The sequence below is a fragment of the Argentina silus genome (assembly GCF_951799395.1).
Source record: "Argentina silus genome assembly, chromosome: 21".
Taxonomy (NCBI): domain Eukaryota; kingdom Metazoa; phylum Chordata; class Actinopteri; order Argentiniformes; family Argentinidae; genus Argentina; species Argentina silus.
In genome coordinates, this window is record NC_139675.1 from 2832654 (window position 1) to 2844879 (window position 12226).

Consider the following 12226-nt stretch of genomic DNA (forward strand, 5'->3'; position numbering starts at 1 on the left):
TGCACCTAAATTGGTGATCATCCAGTTAAACAATGGAACAGTTCTCTGTTTAGGGAGAGACATTTGAAATGTATAATTATTTATTTTACAATTCCAGGAGTGTTTATAGATCTTGATGTCTGTGTTTATGCTCGTGACAGGGGAAGGAAAGGATTCATTTTTATAGAATGGGAACTATAAAGCTCTGCTTCTGTTATTTTAATAAAGGGAAGACGATTGCTTCTAGAATGGAGATGTGATACATAAATGAGTTCAAGTAGTATTTGAAATAATTTCAGACAAATACTGAACTAGGCTTGAGTTTGACTGAGTTTGATTGAGATTGCCTGGCACACTGGAACCAATGGAACGGTCCGAAAAGGGCAAACCTTGCCCGTTTGGCACTCCAGGCAGGCCCAAGCAAACGCTCAAAGTTCTTCAAAAGTATTTCAGACACTTTTTCGACCCTGGTCTGATGAGATTCAGGGGCACAGTTATGGAAGAAGGCTTTCTGTAGAGAACTGCTTTTAGCTCCTGCCTCCAGGCAAGGACTGGGACTGGGGAGAAGTCCCTCTAGCCAAGCAGAAAGCAGCTCTCCAGGACCAACTCAACCAAGAAGGAGGCTTAACTCGTGGGGAGAGCTTGAGAGGCATACAAAACCCTCATTCCCCAGATGTCTGACAAAAACAGAAAAATCCAACTCATTGTCAAGAGAACTGTGTCACCACAGGAACCGGGTGTCAAAAGTTTTGTTGATGAGAAGAGAAACAGAGGAGGGAAAGAGATTCAATAGAGGGACTTTCTCACTTGTGTGGAGAGGATATATTCGGGAAATGAGAACAGTGTAACTGGAGTCTAAGGGAAAATTGATCTTTTTTGACCTTTCACTTTTCTGTGTGGGGGGGCCCCTCTGTTGTTTTGATATGAGAGGATCAATGAGGGTCCTCTTGTGACACACACACACACGGACGGACGGACGGACACACACACACACACACACACACACACACACGGATGGACAGACGGACAGACAGACACACACACACACACACACGAATGGACAGACAGACACAAACACACAGTGTTTATCTGTGTCTTTGGGTGAAACTGTGTCCAGTGTATAGACTGTCTTACAAACACAGAGTGACACATACCCCTACCTGTGGTTAAGGGTGAGCGGGTCGAGGGGAAGACAAAGTGTGCTGTGCACCTCTGCGACCTTTCGCCTCCAAACCACACAAAAACAACATGTACAGCGACGCCGTCGACACCTCCGCAGCTATGAACCCCTTTCCTCGATGTGGTCTCTTGCAGGGAAAGTATATCAAAGACCCGTGGTCCCAGTTGTGAAACCTAAAACGCAGGCAGTTTAGCTAAGCGCTAGCCCACGGAGAACAAACAGCACAGCTAAGTATAGAGATACCTACCCACTGATCTATAGGCCTGTACCCTAGCTCACCACATACAGTCCATACAGTTACATGGTAGAATAGCCATCTCTTTCCATGTCCATAAACTCATACAGTATGTTTTGTTGACACTGGTCTGGTAGGACTTTGTGTTTCTATGTGTGGTGCAGTTTACGGAACTGATGCAGTTACTCATTTGAAACTGACACTGGATTTGTTTACATCCCATCTTTACGAATACTCCTCTGACTAACTTGGAATTTTAGGGTACTAATGTGTCCCAGTTTCAGTTTTCTGACATGTTGTCAACTTTGGAGAAAGGCTTTGAAAGTTTAAAATAAATCCCCTGCATCACGAAAGTTGGTAAAGTACAGTATCGGGCTGTTCATGAGTAATTTGAACCATGACTAGAAAATGAAAATACAAACTACAAACTGGTTTATTTGTACAAATCAAATGAAGTATAGATGAAGCACACTGATTGTATTGGTTATCAACATTTCTAAACTAGTTGGCACCATGGTAGCTTAGGCTAGCTTTATTACGCAAATGCAGACCGAGGCCAAATTTGAAGAAAAGGCACCTGCTATTTTAAAATGATATTCATAGCCATGTTTATAGGTTATTAAACATATTATTCCACCGCCAACACTTTCATTCATACTTTCCCTGCCACCTTTATCATATGCATCCACCTCCCACAAAGGTGACGTAACGATGTGGCCAGTCCGTGACGCGCGTTGTTGATACTGCGCGACTGTGCGGCAGCGGCGCTAGAGAGAGAGAGGGTTGTATTGCATTGTTGTTCGATTTGGAAGTGAGCAGCATATATGGTGCTTTAGAAAACAACGAGAAGACAACATGCGTGTTGACACTGATCATTTGTCGTCGGACCATCGCTCACGTTAATAACAGTCGGTCGTTGAAAGGAGGAAGCGTCGGCGGCGGTCATAGAATCGCACCTGACAGCGTTGTAGAACAACAAAGACCGAACTGAACCGTCGCTCTCTCCTCCATCCTTGCGAACCTGCAGAAATCGTTCAGATTCGGTTGTTTTTCTGCTTAAACGCCACTGTATTATGCCACTAGTGTTACTATTCGAGGTCTGCAGAATGAGTCGGTTACAATTTGTGGCATATTCGACGTGCACGGCTGGAATCTAATCACCTTGGTGCCCGCGGCCGTGCGTGGAAGTTTGGAGCGCCGATTTGAGCAACCTTCAGTTCGGGTGTCGTATCCACTACGCTTGGTGATCATCAAATATTGTCTTTTTTCTATGTGGTTTTAGTGGAGACAGAAGACCGTTATCGTGGTTATATTAACCGCACCAAGATATCCTTTTTTTAGATTCTTTTTTAGAACATTTTGACGGACGTGCGCTGCGCCCCGGCTGCTCGCTGGACACAATCAGCAATTCCAGTTCAACAGACAGGCGCACCGTGAATCAGCTGGATTGGATGTGCTTTTAACGAAATAAACGGGAAGATGTGGGTCAACCCCGAAGAGGTGCTTTCAGCCGGAGCTCTGTGGATAACCGAGCGGGCGAACCCTTATTTCATCCTCCAGAAACGGAAGGGCCACGGGGATGGAGGAGGAGGACTAGCCGGTGAGCCATAACTGTCTCTCTGCCCGCGTCTGTCGTGAGAGTCATGGGTTATTAAACGGTACTACGCTGTGATGCACGCAATGTCAGGCCATATGATTGTCCCCGGCCACTCTCCGTTGATTTTCATAATGTATGCGCACAGATGTTGGTTGTGTGTGTGTGTGTGTGTGTGTGTGTGTGTGTGTGTGTGTGTGTGTGTGTGTGTGTGTGTGTGTGTGTGTGTGTGTGTGTGTGTGTGTGTGTGTGTGTGTATAAGAGGGGGACAGGTGTCAGCGGCCAGGGTTAGGGTAGGCGACCGTGGTCGCCCGTATGGCATGAATGAATAGAAACACGTGACCCCGGTACTACACAAATGCAGGTGCAGGTTTGAATAGCTTTATGTCTGGCTGAACAAGGTGGCATGGTATGGTAGTTCGCAGTAGTGCCGGTTTCGTGGTGGTGTGAATTGTATGTGACATAATGACATTATTTTCTGTTCATTATGTCTAGCCTCATAGGGTGTACTGAACACACCTGACCTAACAGTAGAACTGGTGGATATTCACCAAATGTAGTCGACTATATTGATCAGCATCCCGAACGTTAGGCAAACGTACTTGTTCGAAAGACAAAGCAACTGTTATATGTCCATTATAGATTTATAGAAAAGATCATTATTGATTGATGCGCTTTAGTTCCCTCAATAATAACATTGTGAAGTCGGACTACATTGTCTTAGCTCCCCGTACAGAGAAGACAGACTCTGGCACTTGGAACCACTAACGGCTCCAATCAATACAACTGAGTGTTAGTGATACAGCAGCGCGTGCGCGTACACACACACACACACACACACACACACACAACCACACAATCACTCACACAACCACAGACACACACAGATCTTAAAATGGCTGTTGATGTGGGCAGGCTGACTGATGTCTGGATGCCACTGGGACAGCGCAGAGACACATGACAGAGAGAGTCACACTTGTTCATGCTGAATCATCTCTGCTATCCTTCCTCTCTCCTCCTTCTCCTCCTTCCTCGTTCACTCCATCCTAGATAGGCAACAACAGGAAGTCCACATCAGAGACAATTAGTGGCTGAGGGTTCAGAGGTAGACACTGATGCCATGTATCTCTCCCTCTCTCTCTCTCTCTCTCTCTTTCTTTCTCTCTTTCTTTCTCTCTCTCTTTCTTTCTCTCTCTCTTTCTTTCTCTCTCATTCTCTCTCTCTCAGGACACAGTGGTCTCATTCAGTCTGACCTGGATTCAGTCTTCTTGCCAATGTTTAATTCACCACAACCTTGACAATCTGAAAAACCACACAGCATTGGGGATGATGCTTCCTTAATTCTCAGAACAGATACGATAAGACTGTGCGTTAACAGAAATCGGTCAGTTAGAAAGTCAATGATAGAGTCAGTCCAACCCTTGGACTTCTGCATGCAGAATGTGTGACTGATCAGGGGTTCAATCCCTGGTCTCCTGCGTGGAGGACATGCGCCTTAGCCCAGTTTAGTTCGGAGAGCTAAGGCATCGTCAAGGTTACTGAATACGGGGAGCGTTCTCCACGACATCTGTCTAAACCAGCTCTCACATTGGACGTGGATCTGCAGGGACTTTGGCAGTGTTTTCCTTCCCCTTGCTGAGCGATGTGTGTTTCAGTGTCAGCTGGTGTCAGTGTCTGTCCTTGCTGTCAGCCAGCCCAGTACCAAGTAGGACCAAATCTCACATCAGTGCATTGGCCAAGCAGCAAAAAAGGCAACATTTGGTTAAAGTTCTCTTAATTACTGAACTGAAAATTAGCCCCAAAAACTATTGCCAGGCCAGTAACTGAAAACAAGACCCAAAGCGACTCCAATTCTCTCTGCCTTTTTTTCTGTCTGTCTGAGAAGCCTCACTGTTGCAACACAAAGCGTGTCGTGGTGTGGCTGGGAATGATGTCATTGTTATGTAAATGCTGAGCGGACCCGCGGTGTGCCAGTTGGCGCTGAGAGGAGAGGGAGCAGAGAGCCGGGCCGCGCCGCCCTGGCCCTGCCTAAAGGACATCAGGGGTGTGTTCAGGGAGGTGAAACGCTCAGGAACCTTCACAAACTAAATGTCATTTACAGAGGCAGCGCTCTTTGAGGTACCAGTGGTGGGCTTGTAGTTCCTCTAAATCAGACCCAAGTCATCAGACTTCAAAACGGAATGTTTGCATTGTGAAATGTCGGATGATGATGCAATTTTGGAGAGTTATGAAATTAAACTTAATTACATACAGTGTACATACACTCACTGAGCACTTTATTAGGAACTCTATACTAATACTGGGTAGGGCCTCCCTTTGCTCTCAAAACAGCCTCAATTCTTCGTGCCATTGATTCCACAAGATTGGTAACATTCCTTTGAGATTCTGCTCCATGATGACATGATTGCATCACGTGATTCCTGCAGATTTTTCAGGTGCACTTTCAAGCGAATCTCCCGTTCTACCACATCCCAAAGGTGTCCTATTGGATTCAGATCCGGTGACTGGGAAGGCCACTGAAGAACACTGAACTCATTGTCATGTTCATGAAACCAGTTTGAGGCGACTTTTGCTTTGTGACATGGTGCATTATCATGCTGGAAGTAGCCATTAGAAGATGGTTAAATTGAGGCCATGAAGGGATGTACATGGTGAGCAACAATACTCAAATAGGCTGTGGCATTCACACGATGATTGATTGGTATTAACGGGCCCAAAGTGTGCCAAGAAAACCTTCCCCACACCATAACACCACCTCCTCCATGAGAAGGTGTACAGGTGTTCCTAATAAAGTGTTCCGTGAGTGTATCTATAGACATGTCCTAGATACTTGACCTAGACTTCACCTGTTCTCTGTCTCTACCCATCTAACCTTTGTCCACATCCCCCTCATGACCCGGCCTTCTCCTGCTTTAGAACCAGTCTTTTCTAGCCGCTCTGTCGAATGACCAGGAAACACTGAACTTCTTGGGGAAAGCGGAAAAACACCACAGCTGTTGGTCACAGGGGAGCATGGACAAAGTCGACATGCATGGCGTTTCATCAAAGCCTGGATCAGGTTTCTGTTATCTGAAACATTATTGATCTTACGCCTGGGGGGTGATGGGGTTCGCTGTCAGAGCTGGGGGGGGGACAAGAGACTGTGGGATGCAGACGGAGAGAATAGAAACTGATGCGAAAATTATATTTTTTTTCTCAAAGATGTTTTTCCCCCCTCCTAAAAAAAAAAAAAAAAAGCTTAAAAAAAACAATCCAGCCGAACAGAGAATGGAGCTTTTCTCAAAACAATAGAGGGCCCCGATCCTGACCTTGCTTCTCAGTCTAGGCCTGTAACAGCACAAAGCATCATGTGACCTGTTCTCCAACGCTGTAGCTGTACTGTATGAACACACAGGGCTTTTTTCCACCCTTCCTCCCTCCCCCTCCCCCCCCCCCTCCCTCCCACAACAAAGGAAGCATTTCTCATCACATCACTGGAAGCTAAATTTCCGTACATCTTGTTGTTCTTGTGGTTCTGTAGGCTGTTCGCTTTCAGCCCATAGTCTGTGTCTGTGTCTGTGTGTGTCTGTCTGTCTGTGTGTCTCTGTCTGTCTGTGTGTCTGTGTCTGTGTGTGTGTGTGTGCGTGTGCGTCAAAGTAGAGGAAAATGTAAAGGGACGTAAAGTCACATGGACAATAGTGTGGTTTCTCCTGAGTTCACAATATGGATTAAATGGGTAAAACCAGGTCAAAGGTCCAGGTCTTCCTGCCTCTAATAAGGGCATAATATGCTCTTGGGGAGAAAGAAAATAGATCTTTGATCAAAACAAAGTCTACCTCTGATGTATCTATCTATCTATCTATCTATCTATCTATCTATCTAGAGAGAGAATTATTATTTTAAAAGACTATTTTATGGCATTGGGGAAGTATCCAAGATTGTAAATGTCTTGAATCCAAGAATCTTGGACACTTGAGAGAGATGACAATTGTACTTACATTAGCACACTATAAAAACGACACAGACAGACAGACAGACAGACAGACAGACAACAGACTTCTGTGTTGCCACAGAAGAATAAGACTGCATTGGCAGAGGCCTAGTCTCATGAGCTGTAGTCTACCGTATGGAGGTTAGCTTGCAGTTGAAGTGACAGGATGTTGTGGGTGCTGTTGATGGTTCTCTCGTCCTTTGGTGCTCTCTCACCTCTGTTTCCTGTGCTAGTCTCTCCCCTAACACTTCTCCACTGGCCTCTTCTGCTGCGCACGATAAACAAAAACCTCAACACACACACCCCTCAACAAACACTTAACACCGTACCGGACCAACAGGTTTCACCTTGCCACAAAGTCTGAAACTCAACAAGGCTTTTATTTTTTTTGCGGCCACAGCAATGTGTTTGTCAAAAGAAAGGTCACACTATATCCTTGTGTTAGTCAGCCTAAGGTGACACCAGCTATTACAGATGCACCGATCCGTGACTGAGCATCGGCGTCGGGCCGATATTGGCCTAAAATGTTGGATCGGGGATCGGAGATGGGGAATGATATTTACCGATCGGATGCCATTTGTGACGCAAACTGTCGTAAAAACTTGCCGAACACGTGCATAACGGCAGCACAGCTGAGATTACGCGCCGATCTCTGGAATTAGTTAAAACCTGAGACAGACACCAGTAAAACTGCTTGTTGCAAAATGTGCAAAGCGATTCCAGGGGTGGCAGTAGCATTTCACATTTAAAAAAAAAAAGAAAGAAAAGAAAAGAGCCTTTTATGGGTTCGGTTCTCGGTATCGGCCGATAGTCAAAGTTCAGTCCTGGGAGTTGGTGTGGGTGCATCCCTAGTGTCCATGCTGTGGGTGCATCCCTAGTGTCCATGCTGTGGGTGCATCCCTAGTGTCCATGCTGTGGGTGCATCCCTAGTGTCCATGCTGTGGGTGCATCCCTAGTGTCCATGCTGTGGGTGCATCCCTAGGGTCCATGCTGTGGGTGCATCCCTAGTGTCCATGCTGTGGGTGCATCCCTAGTGTCCATGCTGTGGGTGCATCCCTAGTGTCCATGCTCAGGCTTTGGTATGGAAATGGAAGGCAATAAAACACGCTCTGTTCCCCCTTATCACTGCTGTAGCTTTCACTGTTTCTCCTTTGGTTTCATCTCATAGCGTTGTTGTTGTTGTTGTTGTTGTTCCTACAGCAGTCAACACCTGAAACGCATGCTTCCTTCCCGCCAGCATGTTAACGGCAAACTGAATGATGGGTTGTTGTTCACAGTGTTTGTGGGAAATTAGTGGCAATTAGCCGATGTTGGATCCTCAACCCAACTACACCCCGTCAGATCTGATGGCGGGATTGTTTACGACACAATACAGCACAAAGTCCACATCGCCGTTATGGCTGCTTAATGATTTAAGTGCTTTTGGTTGAGTCGGTGCTGTCCTTATTTGGCCTAGGGTTTGGATGAAAAGAAAGGGAGACACAGAGAGAGAGAGGGAGAGAGACTGAGGGGGAGAGAGAGAGAGAGAGACTGAGGGAGAGACTGAGGGGGAGAGAGAGACTGAGGGGGAGAGAGAGAGAGAGAGACTGAGGGAGAGACTGAGGGGGAGAGAGAGACTGAGGGAGAGACTGAGGGGGAGAGAGAGAGAGAGAGAGAGAGAGAGACTGAGGGAGAGACTGAGGGGGAGAGAGAGACTGAGGGAAAAGAAATAAAAAGAGAGGGCGAGGGATTGAGCGATAGAAAGAGAATCCCCAGAGACGTGATTGTAAGATGTCTTCATCAGAGCAGCGAGTGGAGATGAGCGGCATCCCAGACGTCCCGGAGCATTCTTCATGGGACAGTGGGAGGGTATCAGCCAGACTCAAGATCACAGGGATACATATTTCTTTTCTCTCTCTGTCTCTCTCTCTCTGTCTCTGTCTCTCTCTCTCTCTCTCCGTCTGTGTGACTCATTGAAGCACATGCTTGTGACTCGCCAACGCGAACGTTCTGGAACGGCACAAACCTGCTCGCCCCGGTGGCGATGTTAATGCACCCAATTAGGAACAGGGAAGAGGCGGTTCAAAGCTGTCAACAAGCTCGAGTCTGTTTGAGTCTGAGTCGGATGAAAGAGAGATGTCATCGTTTCCGAGTCAAACTTTCAGGGAAAACTTGTCTGGAGGCAGCTATAGGTGACGAGGCGATCACGACAGGATCCTGTCAGCCAAGGCTAGCATGACAGGTTCTTCGCTTCCAATTCAGACGGTTTCCTCAAATTCAGACAATGTTTTACGGTCTGTTGCACCATTTTCTGCCAAATCGTATTCTTGTGATCTCTCACTTGAAACGGCCCTGTGTGGCTCAGTTGGTAGAGCATGAAGGGCTTTGACCTTCGATTCCCCACTGGGACCATACATACAGAAAAAGTACGCGCTCCCTTGTCTGGTACCGTAAGTCGCTTTGCATAAAAGCCCCCGCTAACTCGCGTCGGTTAGGAGCCGTTGCTTTCTTTCAGCTGTCATCATGTGTGGGGGGGTATAACAGCGGCCCATTATCTGTCCACCCCCCCCCCCCCCGCGCTTCCTTCATTCGATTAAAGGAGAGAGTCGTCCTCTCTCCCAGGTCACTTTCGCCTCACCTTCGCTCCGGATCGATCGTCTCACAGAGGAAATGTGATCTATACGCACTCCGCCTCACTTCCCCCCTACACAGCACTGAGTCAGGGATGGAAGACACAGCTGTTGCTTATCAGGCCGAAATTCAAGTCAAGCTTTATTATACCGTAGGGACATTTGGTTGGCAGGTTGGATGGTACACCCAGGACAACAGTACACACACACACACACACACACACATTCATCACCTCCCTTTCTCCGACAACGAGGGGTGGAGATGAAGTGAGATGAAACGTCCACAGCGTTGCAGGTAGAAACGTGCCGTGTAGACCAGACGTGACTACACAGGAGACACGCGTGCCTCGTCAACCCAGCACCTGTCTTCGCGAACGTTCTGGAACGTTCCACGCCCCCAGAACTCTCTTCCTCATATCCGTTTGATCCGTGGTGACCTCACTAAAGTAGTTCCTGTGTTTTTAAGTGAAGCATGACAAAGTGGTCTGATATGCGTTGAACCTTGTGGTGCCTCACATGCATGTGGGGATGGTTGTTCTGGGGATGGTTGTTCTGGGGGATGGTTGTTCTGGGGGATGGTTGTTCTATGTCCAAAAAGGGCTAAAATAGAGACCTTTGAACTCCTTGTACGGTGGGTAGGATACGGTTCATGACTTGTATTGTATTGCCCCCGCGCCCGTTTGTTGACAGTTTTCGTCTTGTATCCTTCGGTGCATTATTTCAACGGCCATCGGTGCGTTCCTCAATATTCACAATGCTCCCGATGCTTTTGTGTGTGTGTGTGATCTTGGTCATGATATTCCCAAGTGTTCCATGATATTCCCAAGTGTTCCCGTCCTCTTTACCGCCCTAACCACGGTATTCCCGGCTCTTCCCACAGGTCTGCTGGTGGGGACTCTGGATGTGGTGCTGGACTCCAGCGCTCGTGTGGCTCCGTACAGGATTCTGTACCAGACGCCCGACTCCCTAGTCTACTGGCTCATCGCCCATGGTATGTACTGTAGATATTGTCATACGCACACACACACACCGACACCCACGTGTCCACACATACACGTGTACACACACACACACACACACACACACACGTACACACTAGTCTACTGGCTCATCGCCCATGGTATGTACTGTAGATATTGTCATACGCACACACACACACACACCCACATGTGTCCACACACACACACACACACACACACACACGTGTACACACACACACGTACACACACGTACACACTAGTCTACTGGCTCATCGCCCATGGTATGTGCTGTAGATATTGTCATACACACACACACACACACACACACGGTGCCCAATGTATGTTTCCTGCATGATGTCCTCACATCCTGCCTATCCCCCCGTCGGCCTCCACATGCCAGGCATTACATCATGCCCCACTGCTCTTAAAGGGGAGGTGTCTGGGAAGCAGACACCCGGAATCGATGCTTTTGGCTCATTAGCTAAAGTAGCTTGGTTTGCCGTTTCACGCTACCTCCATGACCTCACTCGTCCAGTGACGTAAATGTCCACAATCTGTCTTGAACGTTTGCAATATGGCTGAACGTCCTCTATGAGCACGCTACAGAGCTTATGAAAAAGCTAATAGACTAGGCTACCAATAGACGCTAACCCCCCTCCAATAAGGTGCTGGCGAATTGACTGTAAACCCAATACATCCTGGAGCACTTTAATCAGCCCTGTGTGTCAGCTACAGAATGGCATCACTCCTGCATAGTGCTAATTTGACTCAACAACACAACATCACAAACAGCCTAAATTTAGATGAGGCTTCTGTAGATAGAAACACACACACACACAGACACACACACATATACACACACACACACACACACACATATACACACACACACACACACACACAAAGGATGTGAAATGGAAGATGTTTTCTGATTCACGAGACGCTGCAGTAATGGGAGAGATGTCCCAGCACCAGAAACCCACTCCCAGCAGTAATGAGGGCCGGGCTCTGGTTCTCACGGACCCCAAATCCATCTCTCCGCTCACTGAAGCATCACACAACGGAACGGTCTGGAGCTTAATCCGGGGTTAAGGGGGGGGGCGACAGAGATGGTAGATTAAAGTGTGTGTGTGTGTGTGTGTGTGTGTGTGTGTGTGTGTGTGTGTGTGTGTGTGTGTGCGTGTGTGTGCGTGTGTGTGTGTGTGTTAGCTTTGTGCTCCTATATTGAGAGGGGAAAGAATAAGATAAGAATATAGAGGAAAATGGAAGCCCGGAGAGAGGACTTGTGAGGGTTGGCCTTGAAATGGCAACCGCTCCCTCCCCTCCCATCCTTGTCTTCCACACACACACACACACACACACACACACACAGTGATAGATGGGTCTGGCAGTAGCAGACCACTCTAATGCAGGGAACACGTTCCGCGCCGGGCTATTTGCTGGGGAGAATGATGAAGGATGAGCAGCACTCACAGTGGCAACATTAGAGCAGCACTGCACTGAGGTTTCTGTGCTAGCAGGCTCTGCCCCCCCCCCCTCCTCCCCCCTCCCCTCCCCTCCCCCCCCACCCCCCCTTCTCAGATTCCACTCATGCTATGGCTAAAAGCTAACAAGTATCTAGAGCTCTCTCTACATCAGTGGCTTGAACACGGCTTCACCTGGAGAAGCTGTGTGAGACA

The 12226-nt window shown here is 47.6% G+C and overlaps 1 protein-coding gene across 1 annotated transcript in view; it reads left to right on the forward strand.

The window, feature by feature from the left end:
• The first annotated feature begins 2193 nt into the window (after positions 1-2193).
• tbc1d9 (TBC1 domain family, member 9 (with GRAM domain)) overlaps positions 2194-12226 on the forward strand; it is a 28983-nt gene continuing 18950 nt past the window's right edge. Inside the window, exons 1-2 of the mRNA XM_083692616.1 lie at positions 2194-2994; positions 10448-10558. Coding sequence (XP_083548742.1) covers positions 2874-2994; positions 10448-10558 — 232 coding nt within the window. The 5' untranslated portion in view covers positions 2194-2873. The remainder of the gene's footprint in view (positions 2995-10447; positions 10559-12226) is intronic.